The sequence below is a fragment of the Boleophthalmus pectinirostris genome, unplaced genomic scaffold (genome assembly GCF_026225935.1).
Source record: "Boleophthalmus pectinirostris isolate CB_2022bp ecotype Guang Dong unplaced genomic scaffold, ASM2622593v1 HiC_scaffold_20, whole genome shotgun sequence".
NCBI classification, from domain to species: domain Eukaryota; kingdom Metazoa; phylum Chordata; class Actinopteri; order Gobiiformes; family Gobiidae; genus Boleophthalmus; species Boleophthalmus pectinirostris.
In genome coordinates, this window is record NW_026571153.1 from 10,854,684 (window position 1) to 10,873,984 (window position 19,301).

Sequence of the window (19,301 nt, forward strand, 5' to 3'; positions counted from 1 at the left end):
GCAGTAGGCCTGTATAAGACAAAATGAACATGACATAGCAACCTAATTTAAACACTATGTGAAACACTAACAGTGAGGGAATAGGATTTTCTTATTCTCTCTTGACTACAGCCTCAGAACAGTACTATATATTACCCAGTAAACGTGCATTAGCCTGCATTTTTTACTATTTCCATGGATAATAACAATGATAAGTTCAGTCCTTTTAGTTTCAACCTCCCATTATGTTGAAGTTAGGCCTAATAGAGACATTACATATTGACCCTGAGCTAACCCTTCCAGCCTAATGTTTATGTTTAGGACCTTTGTACTTTTCCCAGGGGAGGCATTTAATGACTATTGATCTCACAGAAATATATTGTTCAAATTAAGATACTGATCGATAAGAACTTACTATTGATATTTAATATACCTTATATTAGCCTACAAAACTGTGGCATGTGAAGTAGTAAGAGTAAAAATAAATAAATAAAATAAAAGACTTTTGTTGGACAGAAGCAGCAGTGTGTCTTTATTCTGCTATAGCTTAACCAAGTCAGCATTCATGATACACGGAGACGTAGTGGGAACACTTACAGTACTAGTGATTGGAACAAACAACAGTGAGGCAGAGGACTGACACACAGTCAAATCAACTGAAAGCACGATAAAAAGGTTTATGGCACTCATTTCAGTTTATACGTAGGATAATATTGCTTCAAAACACAACCTCTATCCATCATTATAGTTATATTCCCATTGCATTTAAATATCAAATATATTCCTTAACTTATGCATTTATGTTATTGCTAACATCAAACATAAAACATTACAGATATATTAGTTACTCTGGTAAATAGCTTTGTTGAAAAGTACAAACTTTACATAAAATAACAGTCCGGGTTTGGCAGGACACAAGGGCATGCACAGGGGTTTGTTTAGGAGAAGGCCAAGGGGACGGGTTGGGGCTTAAGCGTGGTCTCCCATTCGATGGGAAGAGCTGTCACTCACTCTGCCAATCATACATGCATTCATCATTACTGGTATGTTCATTGTCTGGTACAATTGTTTTTGTTTTTTTAAGCTAGACTATACTATTCCAGTCCATAAATAGCTTTACATGCCAACACAGTGCACTTCATTGGGACAATCATCCATCAATCACAGCGCAGGAACAACTTTCTCCCAATGTTTACATGGAAATGGCAACAAACTGGACTGATAGTGCGGTGGCTATATTGGAACACACATACATTTATTAAAGGGAGGAGACACAGGTACCATGTAACACACAGAGACACACACAAGCAGAGCCAGGCCGCAGACATAATATCACTTATACACTCGATGAAGACTTACGCCACATTTGATTGTTCTAAATCTCAAATCAATTTGGTTTCTTAGACATATTTCAGAAATAATTACAAAAATGCAATTAAGATGCTAATGAGATTACTAAAACACAAATATACTGTTCATTTGTCAGCCTTAGAGTATTTGGTTGTGAGCAATCAGAGTCCCATGCCTTTAGTTCACATTCTCATAAATGCCACAAAATGTCCCTACCCTTTCCTCTATCTTATTTTCCTTACTGAGGTGAGCACACCTACAGAACACAAAAACACTCACCCAGTTTTGACTTGATAATAGGTAACAGTATAGTTTAAAGTTTGTAGTTGAGTTATGCAACAGTGCATTTCTTTGGCTGTCATCTTTAATCGAATCATCTGCCCTCCAGCTCTCCTCCCTCTTACTGCCCCTCGTCTAGCTTTTCCGCATCCAACCCTCCGCCCATCTATCCATCCAGTGTTCCTGTTAGCTGGCAGGCCAGAGGCTGAGCCAGCGCTCTGTCACATTATCCTGTGGCTCAGTGAATTACTCTGCCTCCATTAGACTAACGAGAAAGCACAAGGAAGGAGCAGGGAGGGGGCAAGTGGGGGAGGGGAGCAGCGATAGATACGGAACAAGAGTGGGCACAAGATGACAAGGGAGGGAAAAGTTGGATCTGATGAAGAGGGACCAGAGTGAGGAAGAGGAGGAGGGTAGGAGTGAAGGATGAAACGGAGAGCAGAAAAGGGGCGAGGAGGAGACAGAGAGGACAGCTGCAAGATTAAAGAGGACGAAGATGGAGAGGCGGGACACAGGGTCGACCAAAGACTGACAGACGCATGACACAAGGGCAGACGCAAGACACAAGGAGGGACCAACAACAACAAGAAAAAAGATACATCCACTGCAGCCCAACCATATGGGGAACAAAATAAGGAGTTTGCTGTATAGCACTTAGACAGCCAGTTGGACTGTATGCTATCATGATATATAATATCAAAGAAAAGTACAGGTCTCAGATTAACAACAATATATGCTGCAAAGCAGCAATGGCTGGCTTTCTCCCTCTGTTGCCCAATGCTGATGCCCATCACCTGTCTTCCACCATAGCTTATACGAGGCTCCTTACTAAGTATCTGAGTGGCCGACAATGGGACATTGCATGTGGGAGATAAAGCTTACTTCTGAAAGCACTGCCAGAAGAACACAGGTACAGACAGGACAGGAGGTTTGTTTCTGCTCATGACATGCTGGATGTGTAGTGTCTACAACAATAATCTACATTTCACATAGCTTCACTCATAATATGTTTGGCATGTACAGATCATAGCAGCAGAGGCTGACACAAATGACACATATGTTTGAGTCCAAATAAATCCCTGATGTGGAGAGTTAGTAGAAACACTGACAGAAACAAGTGAAGCCAGCACTGGTGCACCGTCATGGACCTTTGAGATTTGATTCAAGCCACACCCACCCACACACACCCACACACACACCCACGCACACATACACACGAGGTAATGACACAGCTTTGACATTTCTCTACATTGATGACAAGTTCCCACCATAACCCCTCATTTCTATAGAGTCACAAACAAAAACAAACTTAAATAAAAATAAATATATAAATAAATAGAAAATTCACAGTGCCTGTGACTCTGTTTACTGAACCCGAAAAGCTTTTGAATGAAGTTACACTTCACTGAGGGACTACGGAGGAAAATGGCCATAGCTCTTCTCTGTGCCCTTCTCCCCTGCACTCTTTTTCTCTTGGGGCACTCAGAGGTCAGTGCAGCGCTCCTGTTTGCTGTAGTGGTCAAACTGGCTCTTCCAGTGCATCATGTAGGAGGACCAGCGGTGGAATTCCACCTTCCACTGACGCTCAGCTTCGTCAATGTTGTCTGCAACAAACAAGGAGACAAGATGACTGCTTAGAGTAACATGATTTGTATATGATTTTTATATGACACAAAACACAAGTGAATCCAATTAATCATAACAATAGCAGACTAATATTTAGTTGAATTTTATTGCAGATTAGGCTTTATGGTGTAGAGTGCAGATGGAGGGCTTTACCGGTGATGTTGAGGAGCCGAGGTAGAAAGCGGTTCCAAAAGGCACACATTTGGTTCCTCAGCCCCCGGTGAATCTTCAGCTGCTCAGTGTTAAGTCCCACATGTTTCTGCTCCGTCAGTGTGAACACAGGCCAGCGCTTCCTGCTCTCCATCATCCCATCATGGTTTATGTTGGGATTTCTATGGACAAAACACATTAAACTCTCATATCTCATATTATTTATTATAATCTGTAATATATTGGTGCACAAAAGGATGTTGCTCTCACCCAGTCCGTGCAAAGTTGGCCCAGTATCTCATCATACGGCGGCTGAGTCTCTCCTCATCCAGAGTGTAGTTGAGTCTCCTTTCCAGAGGCAGCCCAAATACAAACTCGATCTCATAACCATGGATGACACCCATCCACTCAGGCCAGGGTAGGTTGGACGCTCTGTGGTCGAACAGGTAGAGGAAGACCCCGCCTACACACATATTGTACAATAATTTTTAATAAGTTGGAAATAATTGTTCTGTCTGTATACTATACAAACAGACTACTTTTTTCTTTTTTGTATCAATTAGTTCTAATAATACTATTAACCATTCACCAGGCCAAGTAATTAGTCAGATCTGTGGAGTGGCAATCTCGCTCGTAGAAAGCAAACATGTTTAAAAAATTTTTTTAGCAATAAAAATACTTCTCATGTTAAATGTTAAATGCATTTTTATCACTGGTGTGTGCAGTGTGTCACCTCCTCCGCTGTTCACCACACCGCTGTTGCCCCCTCCAGTGTTAGATTTGAGGGCATTGTGCTGGGCGTAGGTGCGGGCAAAGTGGGCCAGCGGACAGATGACATTATGATCTCCAACAATGTCATCCAGCGCATCTCGGTTCTTTTCTCCACTGTTCTCGTCCATCCAGTCTGTGTACTGCAGCACCACAGCCTCCAGGCCAATGTCGTTAGCATGAGGTACACTGAGTTTAACACCTGGACATCAACATTAGACAAGGTTTATGGGGAGAGTTTGTCACAAAACATACACAATTCAATAAGACTTACCTTCGAGAAAGTTATCTCTGGAAATAAGGCTCTCACTGTCCTTGGTGAATCCTGGAGCACCGTAGAGCAGGAAGTAGGTGCCCTCATCTTGGTTGACTCCGAGCAGAATTTGAGTGTCTTTGAAGTTTCCTGAGTTGAGCATGGCCTCTGGAGTGTCCGGTAGAAAGTCACCATCCACAACAGGTACAAAAGAGAAGCGGAAAATGGCAGACCATGGCAGGACCTGAAGAGATACATTTAGAAATTAAAATCACGTATCATGACAAATCTAGGTGCTCTCGAATTGAAGGTTTAAATGTTGTACCGGATTTTTTCCCAGTACATAGTTCAGCAAAATGTGTCTAGATAAGTCTGCTATATATGGCTGGCATCAAATTAATTCCAACACGCTTTTATTGCCCGAGAATCAGAAAATACGCTGTTAGCATCATAGTTGTTGATGTCATTAACACAACAGCAAAACTCACCTCTGACCTCTGAAAGTTGTGAAAAGCGCTTATAAACTCATTATGAAAAATGTGCATGCTTAAAATATAATATGTAAATGAGGAATAATTTTGGACGAAGGCAAGGCATTTAAGACAAACTAGTTGTTTTTCACATTTTTAAAACTGTAAACAGCAGGAGCCCCCACAATAACATATATGAAAAAAGGGTAAATACAGGGGGGACTCTATAAAGGACTACAGTATAAACACAGATCCAAACAGCATCCATAGGAGAAAAGCTTTGCCTACCAGCCACTCCTGGTCGATCAGTTCCTGCGGAGTTTTGCTGCGAAGACAGTCCACCATCTCTGTATCATTGCCCCCGTTGCAGCCCACCAGTTTGCTCAACATTGTGGCTCGTCTCCTGGCCTCCGCAGGGCTCACAGACGCCCAGGGGCAGTTAGGAACTCCACTCTGGAGGATAGCCCGGGTGAAGGTGGGCCGGCTCCCTGGAGACAAGAGGTGGAATCCAACTGATGCTCCGCCAGCGCTCTCGCCAAATATCGTGACCTGTTGGCAAGAAAACAGTCGGTGTGCCGAACACTCACTCGTATTACTCACTGTTCTCCAGGTGCAATGCTACAAACCTGTTTTGGGTTTCCACCAAAAAAGTGAATGTTTTCCTGTACCCACTGGAGAGCCAGTCTCTGATCCAGCAGGCCGACATTTCCAGGAGCCTCAGAAGAACCATGGAGAGCAAGGAACCCAAAGGCACCCACTCGGTAGTTCATGGACACCACAATCACTGTCTCGCTGTGGGCTAGGTAACGGCCATCATACACATCCAGAGAAGAGGACCCACTGTAGAAGCCTGAGAAGACACGTCACACATTTAATTTACATTTCTGGAAGGACTTCTAATATTGGGGTCCTGATAATTGTTACTATATAATTCATAGACAACATTTTCAAGAGTGTGGTGGCTCAGGTTCTGGTCTTGGTCATGTTTTCATGGAAATAATTCAGATGTAGGTGGAAAGAATTCAGCTCTTTCAAAATTTTGTACATTATGTAACTTTTCTGGTGGTTCATGACCTGCTTGTCTTCATGGAGATCATATTACTTTGCCTGAAAGGTTCAAAGTCTGGCACTGAACTTATTTATCTTGCACTTATTGTTCAAAGGTACCTCAAAAAACTCATTTTTAGAGTGAATGGTTTTGGCTTTCCAGAGATCTAGCCACTTGCTTTTCTCCATGGAGATAGATAGATTTAATGTCATACTGTGGAACATTCCAGGCAAAGCAATAAAATCTCCACGGAGAAAAGAAAAGGTCGGACCCTCCATTAGTTACACAGCGCATTTAAACAGTGTAGTCATTTACCTCCTCCATAGATCCACACCATCACAGTCAGATTCTGAGGCCGTGGCGAGGAGGGCACCCACACGTTCAGGTACAGACAGTCCTCACTCATCTCTCTGTTGGGATTCCACATCTCACTGCCTTGAAAGCCCGGGAACGTCATATCCACAGACTGGTAGCACGCGTTGGGGTAGGCCACTGCTTCATACACCCCTGACCACGGGCGCTTGGGCTCGGAGGGACGGAACCGCCTCTTCCCCAGTGGCGGCTCGGCAAAGGGGATACCCAGGAACGCCATGACGTAGCCCCGGTCCGGCACTGGCATCCGGACCCCACGCACCCTCCCGGCATTGGTCTGCACCTCCAGGTCCTGATCACTCTGAGCGGAGACACTGGGCAGGAGTACAAAGAGGAGGAGGAGGAGGAGGGGGGACAGGAGGAGCAAAGTGGAAGTCTTCATGGTGATCAAATGTGGGCAGGACTCGCAAGAAGGGACCGAGTGAGGACTGCTTCCCTTAGACCTGCAAAGAGCCAGAAAATAAAGAGGATTCACGTGGAGACTGAGCACACTCACCCAGACAGATTCATTACATGGAAAATGAGACAGGACTAAGGTGTCATCACTCGCAGTCTGACATATTAAATATCAATATCAATGTCTGCTGGGTGTCTGCTGTGCTGACATTTAAAAAGGACAGCACATGGGTTTAACACTCAATGGGAGACACTTCACATTTTTAACAGCAATGTGCCATTTTAACTCTTCAACTCAGACACAGTGAGTGAATAATACTGGGGGAAAATATTTAAATAATGAATTAATAGCATGCAAATGTTATACGATTGATGACTATAGACAGAACAGGTCGAAGAGAAGTTTCATCTTCAGTTAAAAAGCTCATTTAAACTGTGCAGTCTCTCTCAAAATCCCAGCTAAACATAATCCATACTTTCTCTTTTCTGCAACTGTGTATAAAAACTTGTAATGTTAATAACAGGCAACAAGTGGAGGAGTTCAAGTATCTCGGGGTCTTGTTCACGAGTGAGGGGAGGACGGAATGTGAGATTGACAGGCGGATCGGTGCAGCGTCTGCAGTGATGCGGTCACTGTATCGGACCGTTGTGGTGAAGAGGGACCTGAGCCGAAAGGCGAAGCTCTCGATTTACCGGTCAGTCTTCGTTCCTACTCTCACCTATGGTCATGAGCTCTGGGTAGTGACCGAAAGGACGAGATTGTGGATACAAGTGCTTGAAATGAGTTTCCTCCGCAGGGTGGCTTGGCGCTCCCTTAGAGATAGGGTGAGGAGCTCAGTCACATGGGAGGAGCTCGGAGTAGAGCCGCTGCTCCTCCACGTCGATAGGAGCCAGTTGAGGTGGCTCGGGCATCTGTTCCGGATGCCTCCCGGGCGCCTCCCTCGGGAGGTGTTCCGGGCATGTCCCACCGGGAGGAGGCTCCGGGGAAGACCCAGGACACGCTGGAGGGACTATGTCTCTCGGCTGGCCTGGGAACGCCTCGGGGTCCCCCCGGAGGAGCTGGAGGACGTGTCTGGGGTGAAGGAAGTCTGGGAGTCCCTGCTTAAGCTGCTGCCCCCGCGACCCGGACGATAAGCGGACGAAAATGGATGGATGAATGGATAGGGGTGTAACGATGTCCATGTCTCATGATATGATATTGTCAAGATATGAACCTCACTGTACGATATTTATTGCGATATCGTGGGAAAGCTCACGTTATGGTGGGGGCGCTCACGATTAGAGCTGTAACAATATCCAAATCTCTTGGTACAATATTTTCACAATATACCTTTCACGGTACAAGATTTATTACAATATATGTTACTTTTTCCTCTTAAAATGCCTTGACAAGACTTAATCCAAAGAACTAAGACTTAAAAGTGCTTAGAACTGTTATTTCTTCTTGTAGTCTACACTGTAATAGAGCAAAGGATCATGGTCTATGTAGTTCCCTCTGTCTTTTTTAGCTATTGCTGCACCATAACTCTTAATTTAAGCAAAGAGACTTGTAATTCGATATTGTGACAGTCCACGATATTATTGTGAGAACTTTGACAATACAATATCACAGTATTTCAGTTATTGTTTCATCCCTACAGGCAACTAATAAAAACATCTGATTAACTAAGACAGCATTAACCAATCAATGGCCATTATATTACCTTAACAGCACAGTTTGACATTTGGCTGTTGTGACTGTTCAACTTGTGACTGTCATTTGTGATTAATCTTGCTGCCTTATGTCTAATCCTGCAGTTGTCCAGGTCAGATCCATAGCAAAATTAAAACAGATTTTTTCTTTTGCTTCCAGTCTTATATCTTATGAAGTGTATTGCCCCAAAACATCATCCCAGTAGTGGGGAATCAAAAGATCGAACCAGCAATCTGTGAGTTAAAAAGCAAACATCTGTATACAAACCGAACAAGTGCATCTAAAATATCTCACAACACATTTTGCAAGTCATTATAACAGCAAAAATGTCCTCAAATATCATATTTGTGAGCACTATTGCATTGTGTAATCGTTGTTTTTGAAATGTTAATGCTCATGTCCTATGTCAGATGTGAACTTGTGGCACAGTCGTGAGAGGGTAAATGTGGGTGGCCAGGCAGGGCACTATTAAATATTAAAGACAGACCCAGACCAGGCAGACTCCTGTAGCTGCACAACACAGATAATCATGTCAGGGCTACACTCCTTTCACTGTAACACGCCTTCACTATTAGAAACACAATAGCTCTGCAGGAAAATGCTGTTTCTTTCACATTTGAGCCGAAACAAAGGTGCAGTTTTATTAACTATTAAGTAAAAAAGCAAAATACTCTTTCAGTGTAACAATATAAAATGCAATGAATATATGATGCATGTGTTACTGTTTAGAAATACCAAGTCTACAAAGTGCTTCACAACAACAACAACCCAGAAGATAAAAAAAACAAAATACAGAAACTACAAAGAAAAGATACACACATAAAAATAGAAACATTTCATAAAAAGGCCTGATGATAAAAGTGGGTTTAATTACACTTACACTTAATATACTTTAGACATATTTAGATCACCATGTTACTTTTTATTGCCTTGAAAATGCTATATTTGCTAAAAACAATGCATTATCTTGTTTAATAAGTTTCAGTTTCCTTTTTGATGCTCTGATTCCCTCCTCCTTTTGCTCTCTGTCACTTGCCGTTCAGAGCACTATCACATTTCAAGCATCGTGCATTCGCTGCTAAAACGACTGTACATCCCATCAGGTTTGTGAAGGTGTAGTGGATTGTTTTGTATCATGCTTTTGTGATATATTGCGGTGTGGGAGCTTTGGTGACATTTGGGGTTTGTGGGCTGAGCTTTGGATAGGATTGTACTGCTGACCGTAAGAAGGGTTTGAGTTCTTATAAGGCCTGAGAGAGATCACTAGATTACTGAAACATGCATGGTAGAAAGCTCCAAAAAGTTGATTGTGCATGATAATCTCTTACAATATGTGTAAGAATGATTCATGGGTTGGGTCAGGGTATTAATTAAATAGTTACTAAGCTAAGCCTGAATCCTTCTTAATAAACTATAAAAATGTAGGAATTACAAGTTACCAAAATATTATTTGCTGAAATGGGGTGGGCCACCCTTTCACTTAATGAATATTGTAATAATGCAGTTCTTTCAATTAATTGTGTAATGTGCATACTGTCCTTTTTCACAATGGTAGTGCTGGGTGGAGAACCTGTTTGTTGGAGAGTGTGAGGACAAGGGAAAGGTGACATCGCCAAAATAGATCTCAAACTGAGAGGGACCGTGTTCAGAAATAGTATCTATACAAACACTCACACAGCTGAGGCATATCCCTTACCCCGCGCAAACTAATCCTGTCACTATGACAACCATACATTACAAAACATAAACAGGGCCTCCTTTACAACCACCTGACAGGAGCAGGATGACTATATCCAGCTACAACTTTTACTTCTACATCCTTTCTTTGAGATGTACCATGAGTTTAACAATTGTCTTTATTTCAGATTTGTGCAGATGACAGCATTGTCAGAATTGAGATCAGTGATTTGTAAACACAACATGTGTCAGTTTCTCTGTCAGAAAATATCATACTCTGCAACGGCCGATAGAGCTCATGCTTGACTTTCCATTTGTATGTAGTGTTTCCATGTTCCAATGCAGCAGTGCACTGAGGGATAAAGTGCTTTGAATAAAACTGCATTTTGCACACCTACAACCCAATTGTTATTCTGGCCTTGTCTGGAGATAATGTGCCTTACAGCCAGCACTGAAACAATGTTATACCCAGAATGATTCATTTTATACTGGCCAAACATCAACAGTAATTATGATGGACATCTGCCATCTATTTTACCGTAATCGTCTCCACTCACCCACTCCTCCCCTACCTGCCTGAGTATTTGAGGCTCGTGGAAAATTTTGGGCCAGTGAGTAGAAAAGCAGCAGGTGCATCCGAGTAGAGGCCCCATCAAAACTGCATCAGTGCAGTGTATAAGGGGTACGCAGAGAACACATGTCAGAGGGGAAGGAGAGCATGGAAAAGGAGGCGTGTGAGGAAGTCCGTCCACTGACACTCAGGGGGTGGGGAGAAAGTGTGTCACTTCTCAAATTAGACTGAAGAATTTGTGTATGAAGTTCACAGCAGGATTGGTTTCTGTGGGGGAGGGGCTGTGCTCTCCAGGATAGACCCTTTTACTGTACACATACAGGCCCAACATTTTTATCTTTATTGTCAAAAATATGGGGTTTTATGATCAAATATAACATAGGATGGTAATATAATGGTGTGCTATAGCAGACAGGGGCTGCTCACACATCTGTACATATGTGCAGCACCTGAGGTTGTATTGATCCGCTGCATGAATGAAAGGTGGACGAGATGAGTACAAGCAAATGTACAGTCATGTCTGCCTTGACTACAATATATTATGCATGTAAGGCTTATGTATGCCAATGTTTAAAGTAAAAGGATAATTACAATCTAGAGTTTAAACACTGTCACATGGTGCATCAACAATATAGGCACTGCTGCACAGTATAATGACAGAATGCCTGACGCAAAGGTTAATGGGAGATGTAATAAAAAAAAGATTTACAGTACTGAGGGCAAAGACATATGTCCATGCTGTGTTCTGTAGTGGCTCCATTAGGTCTGTGTGTGGACTTTAATGCCTCCTCAGAATCAGCGGTGCTGGCTCAGACTCCGCCGTGGTGATGCCTTGTAAATTACTGTTAAGAGCAAGCTACTTTTGTGTGCACCAAAAGGCACCTGTGCTGCACATTCGATTAGCTGACAAATGGAGAAATAACTCAAAGCTATTGAATCATTTAGACATCCACCAGGACAGACTGTAATAACAAACTGACTATTGCAGATATGAATACAGGGCTAAGATATCCCATCTACAGACTGGTAATCCATCTTACATCTCTGATACAACTCAAAACAAAACATGCCATTAAACAGAGCAAATACATGGTCCACAACAAGTAAGGAATAACTGAAAATTACATACACTACTTGATAAGAGCATATTTAATTCATACCAAAATCTGAGGACAGTTCAACTATATTTGGCTCTATTACCCAATCTACAGGTAGGCAAAGTCTTCATATTTGTATCTTTTGAAAATTGAAAGTAAGTTTGGCAGCACTGCTCTGGATACCATTTATAACCAATAATTAATATTGCTATGCTGCATTAGGCCTTGGCACAAATTCTGCTGAAAAAGTGAAAAGGTCCACTGCTACCTGCCAAAATTGCATTTAGTTTATGGCTCGCTGAAGCAATAAATCCATTGCTTGCCATGGAGGGTGGAGCAGAGATTCAGTGCGCTCAGCCTTTCAAACGCACACTCAAATCCAAACAGCCACTTCGTCCACATGCATTTACAGTGAGCAGCCTACACACTGAAGCCAGGACACTGTAGCCCTGAATGCAGAGAGCAGAGTACAATGGAGAAGGCTGTCACGCAGATCAAGAAAAAGTGTAATTCTACAAGATGGATCCAAAATTCACTTGCAATCAGCAGAACGTCATGCTATATGAATATATGGGACCAAGTAACAAGAGGGAATAAGTGAGAGTGAGACAGGCTTACAAGTGTTGCAGCATGTTTAAGAACAGAGCATCCTATAGCATCCTATAATTAAATCAAATAAGGTGCATATTTTTTCTTGCTTCAATTGAAAGAAACAAAAAACAAAGTACACTAAGTAAAAAGGAGAGCATTTTGTATATAAGCAACCATATGCCATTTCATATATGCCTGCATGAGCCTAGTAAAACCGGTGAATGAAATAAAAACAAATAGCCTAATTCATATGAAACTTAAACAAGGCTATAATATTTGCAGGATGTGATGTAGTTTATAATGCTTTATGCACGTGCCAGCCCAAGGGATGCCTGTTACAGAGGCTGCCTCTTATTACAATGATACGATCGCTCTCAAAATATTCAGACGTGACATGCAGTGAAATGAACATAAGTCCCACTAATAGATTAATTGGGTGACCGGGAAAAAACCGCAGTAACCATGGCTACCGCTGATGTCGCACAGATTTAAGGACAAGCAGTCCATCAGAGTCATGACAGTGAGATGAGACACGCAGCAGACATAGGCGGGAGACGCAAGGCGCACACATTTGCAATGTTAAATGTGCTGTTTAAAAAGCTACAAAGTCAAATAAAATATATAAAAATGAATGCATGGCATACCTGGCTGCTGCTCACGAAGCCCCCCAGAGCCTACTTGCTCGCACTTGCTCGTATTTTCTGGCCTGGCTCTTGACCACGCAAACCACGAGCCGCGGGCCGTGGATCGCACGTTTCCGATCGAGATGTGTCTCCGATCAGCTGCTCCAGATGAAATGTCGGTGATGCCTCCTCCCAGCAGTGCGCCGACTAAATATTCACAAAGCCGGAGCCCAAAGGAGTGACAGGAGGAGGAGACTGCTTCTAATAAATACTGCTAGTAAACATTGCGGAGCATTCTCTCGCGAGAACTCCATGGCAGAGCTGTCAACACTGTACGTGAGGACGTCCAATGGAAGAGATATGAAGAAGGGAAAGCCTGAGTGAACTAGGAACATATTTACTGCAGAAAAATGTAATGTGTGACTAATTAAGTAAGGAAAAAAGAAAGATATCAAATTCAGATAAAAGAAAGGGAAACAACACAATATTTTATAATCTTATATTATGTTATTAGAGATGGACAGATGCACATTTTTTTGCTTAAATCTTATTTCCCATGCAAACAGGTTGAGATTTTGTCTTTTACTGCTAATAATAACACTGTCTGAGTTTTATTGCCTCTCCTAACAATGATTTGTTTTAAAGCCATTATTCATTCTCTCTTAAGATAATATGCCAGCAGTCATATTGAGAAGACGATGGACCTGGTTGCTGCAGTGATATCATCATAAAAAAAAAAAAAAAATGCCCTTTTGGACTCCTGGGGGAAAGCAAAAGAGGGGATGTCCAAGAACACCTGACACTGACAGTGGAAGCAGAAATGAAAAAACAAAACGTCACATGGGGCCTCATCCAGGACAAGGCAAAACACGGACAGAGATGGAGAGACTTGGCCACTGCCCTGCACACCAGAGACATAATGGGCAGTAATTATTCATTCTCTCCTTACACTTTGTGGTAAGGCTGTCGAGGTCATTCTGTCCCAACAGCCTCTTTAACATCATCAATCACACACACTACATACACACAGGTAAGCTGGCAAAGTGTCTTGCTCAGGGACCCAACAGCAGAATCTAATGGTTAGAGCTAGGATCAAACTACCAGGTACATGGGATGCAATGATATCCAAGTCTCACGATACGATATTGTCACGTTATGAACCTCATGGTACGATATTTATTGCGATATCTTGGGAAAGCTCACGATATGTTGGGGAGGCTCATGATTAGGGATGTAACAATATCCAAATCTCTCACTACGATGTTTTCACAATGTACATCTCACGGTACAATATTTATTGCGATATTTTCTGTTAATATGCTACTTTTTCCTCTTAAAATGCCTTGACAAGACTCAATCCAAAGAGCTAAGACTTAAAAGTGCTTAGAATTATTATTTCTTCTTGTAGTCTACAGTGAAATGGAGCAAAGGATTGTAGTCTATGGAGTTCCCTCTGTTTTTTTTTTGTTTTTTTAGCTATTTCTGCACCATAACTCTTGATTTAAGCAAAGAGACTTGTAATTTGATATATTGTGATGGTCCAAAATATTATTGTGAGAACTTTGATGATACGATATCACGATATTTCGGTTATTGTTACATCCCTACCAAGTACTGATTGTTTTACCATCTGTTTGAGCCACTTGTGCACAGGTAGGGTACATCTCTGTTTCAATATCTAAGCTGTCACACAAACATAGCAAAATCAATTCCAATGTCGGTATCACCAGCAACAAAAATAACTGAAATGGGTCCCGTTGTCCTTGAACTACACATGCATATAACCATGTCTCTGCCACTCCAGTCTGGAAACTGACAACTGCTAAGCTTTTATTGCCACTGCAGACAACAGCTGCTCTGCTAATACAAGATATGCTCCGAGATGTTATATTTGTATATGTATGTGGAGGAGCTGGACACTCATTCCAACTGCAAACATTTTTGGAACTACAAACCCAATGCAGTCTGTTATTACGATCAATAAACAAAATTGGCTGCCCTTTTTCTGTAACACGACTCTGTAAAAACTGCATTAATGAGACACTTTTTTACCATGTTTGAGTAAATCGTTGCAGATGTCCAGCTAGTCATCCTCTGAGCTGAAGAATATGATCGAATTATGTATTAATTTCCATAACTCTTCATGCAGCATCGTAATGGGCCCAGTCTAAACTGTACAGTACAAAAATTTAAGAAAAATATGATTTGCACATGCCAGAAGAGAGGAGGGTCTAGTGGGCTTAGGAGCCATAGCAGCTGTTCCATTAAATAAACATTAGTATTTAACCATGAAATACTGATAAGGCTTTAGAATATGACACAAATTATAATTTTTATAACTAAATAATGCTACTATATTGATATTTTGTCCTATTATGTGATTTTGTGTATATCATTTACTAGTGAAATGAACTTAATTAAGGCTAAATCCAAGATCAAAATATTGCAAAAGATAAAATCAAAAATCATACTGAGGTGCATTACATTTCTTCAAATCTACCTGCTTCTCTCGCTGATGTTGTAATTTGGAGACGGAGTATGCAGCCCTGCAGTTAACTCATCTATTGCTTTTGCAGAGACGCTGCAGGAGAACAAGGGGAAAGAGGAGAGCAGATTAACGGAGGGGGAGACTTGCAGCAGAGGGAGCTTTAATCAGTGTAAGTGCCTTGAATCTGACCTGTCCCACCTCTCCTCCATCCTTTGGGTCCATTAAAATGCACACGCACTCACACACACAGAGAGAGAGCGCACAGTTTTTTCTGGATTCTGTCTTACATCATTACAACCTACAATTTGTCCTCTAAAGAACGACTTAAACGTGATAAAATGAATCTTCAAAACCTGCTTTGAACCAATAGTTGAAGTGCCAAGGGAGATCTACGAGGCTGAATCAAGCGTAGAAAGTGAATGAATTCAATTTGTTTAAACTTATTTGCTGGATACATATATACAGAATACATTTTATATAAAGAAAGAATAACAAAATATAAAAACAAATTGATTCCATACAACCCAAAGAGCCCAGCTTGTTTGCCTTCCACTCCAGATTCTGTCTCAGCATAATGGCAAATAGCTCTTAGTAAATAGCAGCACCACTGACGGTATATTACAAAATCAATATGGTGTGGCCTAAAAGTGCAGACACTGTTCACTGTGATCTGCACTGCTGCTTGCCATAAATCCCATCTGCTAAATGGACAATCTGGTGTTCTATAGGGTAAGTGTAGAGTGAAGAATACACTGAATTTTGGGTTCAGGATCTTGGTCTATCTGCAGATTTGTCCCTCTTTCCTTTTGTGAACCGTGCTATCAAAACATCAATATGTCTAAACTGCACTTTCATTTTGTCCGTGCTGAGACAATGCGTCACTAAATTTCAGTCTTGTTGGTTTAACATTTACAGCCAGCAAAGCAAATGTTACCACAAGATGTACAAAAGTAAGAATGCAAATTATTCTTTCTACAACCTTTCTACTTTTGCACTTTTGTCTCTACTTTTCTCACAGTTACAGGTCACAATAAAACTACTTATAGACTTGTAGCTTCACTTATCTGCATATTAACCTTAATTAACAAATATTTGTTTTTTCTGGTTTATTGGGACAATGCACTTCATTAAATATTTCAGTTTTTATGTCATTTCATTTAAAACTATACTGTGTAACCACCTGCTAATGGTCAAATCTGTTTAATACCCTACTGTGGAACATCCCATGCAAAGAAATAACATATCCTTTAATGATACAGCTAGTTCCCATGGTGTAGAATGTCATCAATGATTAATTAATTAATTAATTGCTAACATCACTGGCATTTCTAACAACTAAACTCCTCCAAATCCCTCAAACCACATCGTCACATCTGTTATTTCTTATTTAAAATCCAAAATTCACATCCAAACCTAAAAAAGCTTATTAGTATGTGCCTCTCCTTAGTATTAATAAAATATGGAATCTGCTCAGACACACGGCACACTGTAGGGTATAATATGACAAATCAGGAGGGTGCCCGCATGGGTTTATAAAGTGGGCTATCTCATTTCTAATAGTGTTGAGCATGGCCGTGTGCTGCTGATCCAGACCTATTATCTAATTGCTTCTGCAGCAACACGAAGTGGCCACAACACATCAATCTCTCCTCCCAATTTGCTGCTCTGATTCTTTTTTCACGTCCATCAGTCTTCTCTTACCAACCACACTGGCAGACAGAGAAATATTGCCCATTACATAACCTAAAGAACTACTCTACACTAGAACCTATTTGAGAAGAATCCAAAAAAATACAGTGCCAGGATAATTTAGTAAAAGTCCTATATTACGCAGAACTGACTTTGCTTTTAGCCACGTTAGAATATTGTTACCTCATCAAAAAACTAAAGTTGTGTTTTGTTTCTTTCACACATCCACCTTACTGATGGAACAATCTGTCCCTCCACATCTGAACAGCCCCCCACACTGTAGTGTTTTAAGTTTCATCTTAAGACCCACTTTTATTCTCTGGCTTTTAATACCGCGTGAGTTGTGTGGTCCTCTGTGTCTTTAATTAAATTTTATTAAATTTTATTATTTTTATTATTATTTTATTTTATTTTATTAATTTTTTTATTAATTTTTTTTATTGTTTTTATCTATTTTATTTTTTTAGTACTGCTTTTATGTATTGATTTTGTTATTTTTATTCATTGATTTTATTATTATTATTTTATTTACCATGTTTCCTCATGGTTGAAACATGGTTCTGCTGAGTTTTTTTTTAAGTAAAATTTTTTGCGTTTCTGTGTGAATCACTTTGGAAACTGTCTTGTTTATAAAATGTGCTATACAAAAAGTAAAGTTGGATGGATGGATGGATGCCAGGAAGTGGTAGTTTTCATGTTTTGTTTTTTTTTTTATCAAATTTTTATTCAAGTGTTATTATTTGCAGTTATACATATTCCAGTTGGCATTGCATTTTTCTCCCTTTAAACCCCACACCTCCCACCCTTAAACTCCCTATTGATAAGCATCTACAGAAAATCTATGTACACACACATACATACACATAAATATATACAGATTACACACACATATACATATATAATACATATATACAGCATCTACATAAACATACATATATATACACATTCACACACAATAATACAACAACAACAACAACAAAACATGTTTAGGTTTGTTCCTCCATCAAAAGACATCAACAGAAATTGTGTTATACATACTTCGTGGTAGTTTTCATGTTAACAGTGACATTTTTAAAGTAGTAAATAGGCAATTCCAGGGCTGAAATTATCCAGTTTCAGTTAATGTGTATGGAGTTTAAAAACACAATGGAGCACTTCCTGTATTACCACATGACACAAGGTGGAACAGCACAGAAATCATTTCTATTATGCAAGTTTTGTGTGATAAACATGTGTGAATGAAACAAAATACAACTCCTGGCATGTTTTTGACGAAGAAACAACATTATAACATGGATCAGAAAACAGCATAATGAGGACCCTTTACAGTTAAAGCAAATCTAAATTAAACAATATCAACATTTGACCTGAATTCATACCATGTATCGTGTATAAATTTTGTATTAACTTTGAACTCATTGAAGCACAATACCTGCAGACCACAAGACAAAACCTTATTTGCTCTAAAAATATTCCTTCCATTCATTCAAGCCTTCATGAAGACAATTTTAGTCGCCTTTCAAATAACTGGAGCGCTCTTATTCAAAGACTTTAACATCGCCGTCATTGTGATTCTTCAGTCAGCCGTGTGACTGCTTTTCAGGCTAAGTCCAGGATGATCTGTGGAATATCATTTAAATCCTATTCCAAATAAAGGCATTACTAGCAAACTATGTAAAGTATTTATTTCCACATTACACAGTTCCTTGTCTTTTGCAGCTTGCACCTTCTGGTATTTTTATTTTTTTTTTACTGCTTATAGACATTCAAATCAAATGTATTTTTTTCTGATTTTAGTTTTACTGCTGCTGTGTTCTTAATTACAAAACAAAAAACAAAAAACATTGGACATAATGGCCAAATTGTTTATGTTATAATTTGGTGAGTTTGTTCTCACAACTATCCAGTTAGAAAGCTGAGTGAGCCTCACATGAGTCTTTCATTTGGGCTGCCAATTTCAACACTGAAGTCCAGTTGGTTAAAATCTAAAAGGTCTCTCTCTGATCTGAATCCTTACTACCTAAACCCTGGTACCTGCAGTCATTAATCAGTGTCCCTCTGCTGCTACTGTATATGCTGTTATAAGCCTACTGAGAATGAGAAAAACTTGTATCAGTATCACAATGTCTTTACTGTCATTACATAAACTGCACTACAGAAAATAAAAGTCGCTCCTCAGTT

General features: G+C 40.4%; 1 protein-coding gene across 1 annotated transcript; it reads right to left on the reverse strand.

Annotated features, from left to right (window-relative positions):
• Positions 1-2,863: 2,863 nt before the first annotated feature.
• Positions 2,864-13,126, reverse strand: ache (acetylcholinesterase). The gene is made up of 9 exons (XM_020936508.2): positions 12,965-13,126; positions 6,239-6,738; positions 5,502-5,725; positions 5,164-5,424; positions 4,427-4,649; positions 4,118-4,354; positions 3,655-3,847; positions 3,388-3,566; positions 2,864-3,212 (listed from the first exon to the last, which is right to left on the reverse strand). Exons 2-9 carry the CDS (start codon positions 6,675-6,677, stop codon positions 3,091-3,093), a joined length of 1,878 nt encoding a protein of 625 aa, XP_020792167.1. The 5' UTR covers positions 6,678-6,738; positions 12,965-13,126; the 3' UTR covers positions 2,864-3,090.
• Positions 13,127-19,301: the final 6,175 nt, after the last annotated feature.

Bases quoted from the DNA above. Each gene is read 5' to 3' on its own strand.
- ache (XM_020936508.2), bottom strand. From the start codon at position 6,677: ATGAAGACTTCCACTTTGCTCCTCCTGTCCCCCCTCCTCCTCCTCCTC. The intron at 5,726-6,238 runs GTAAATGACTAC...GTGTCTTCTCAG, and splicing joins GGTGTGGATCTATGGAGGAG to GCTTCTACAGTGGGTCCTCT. The intron at 4,650-5,163 runs GTAGGCAAAGCT...GTATCTCTTCAG, and splicing joins TGATCGACCAGGAGTGGCTG to GTCCTGCCATGGTCTGCCAT.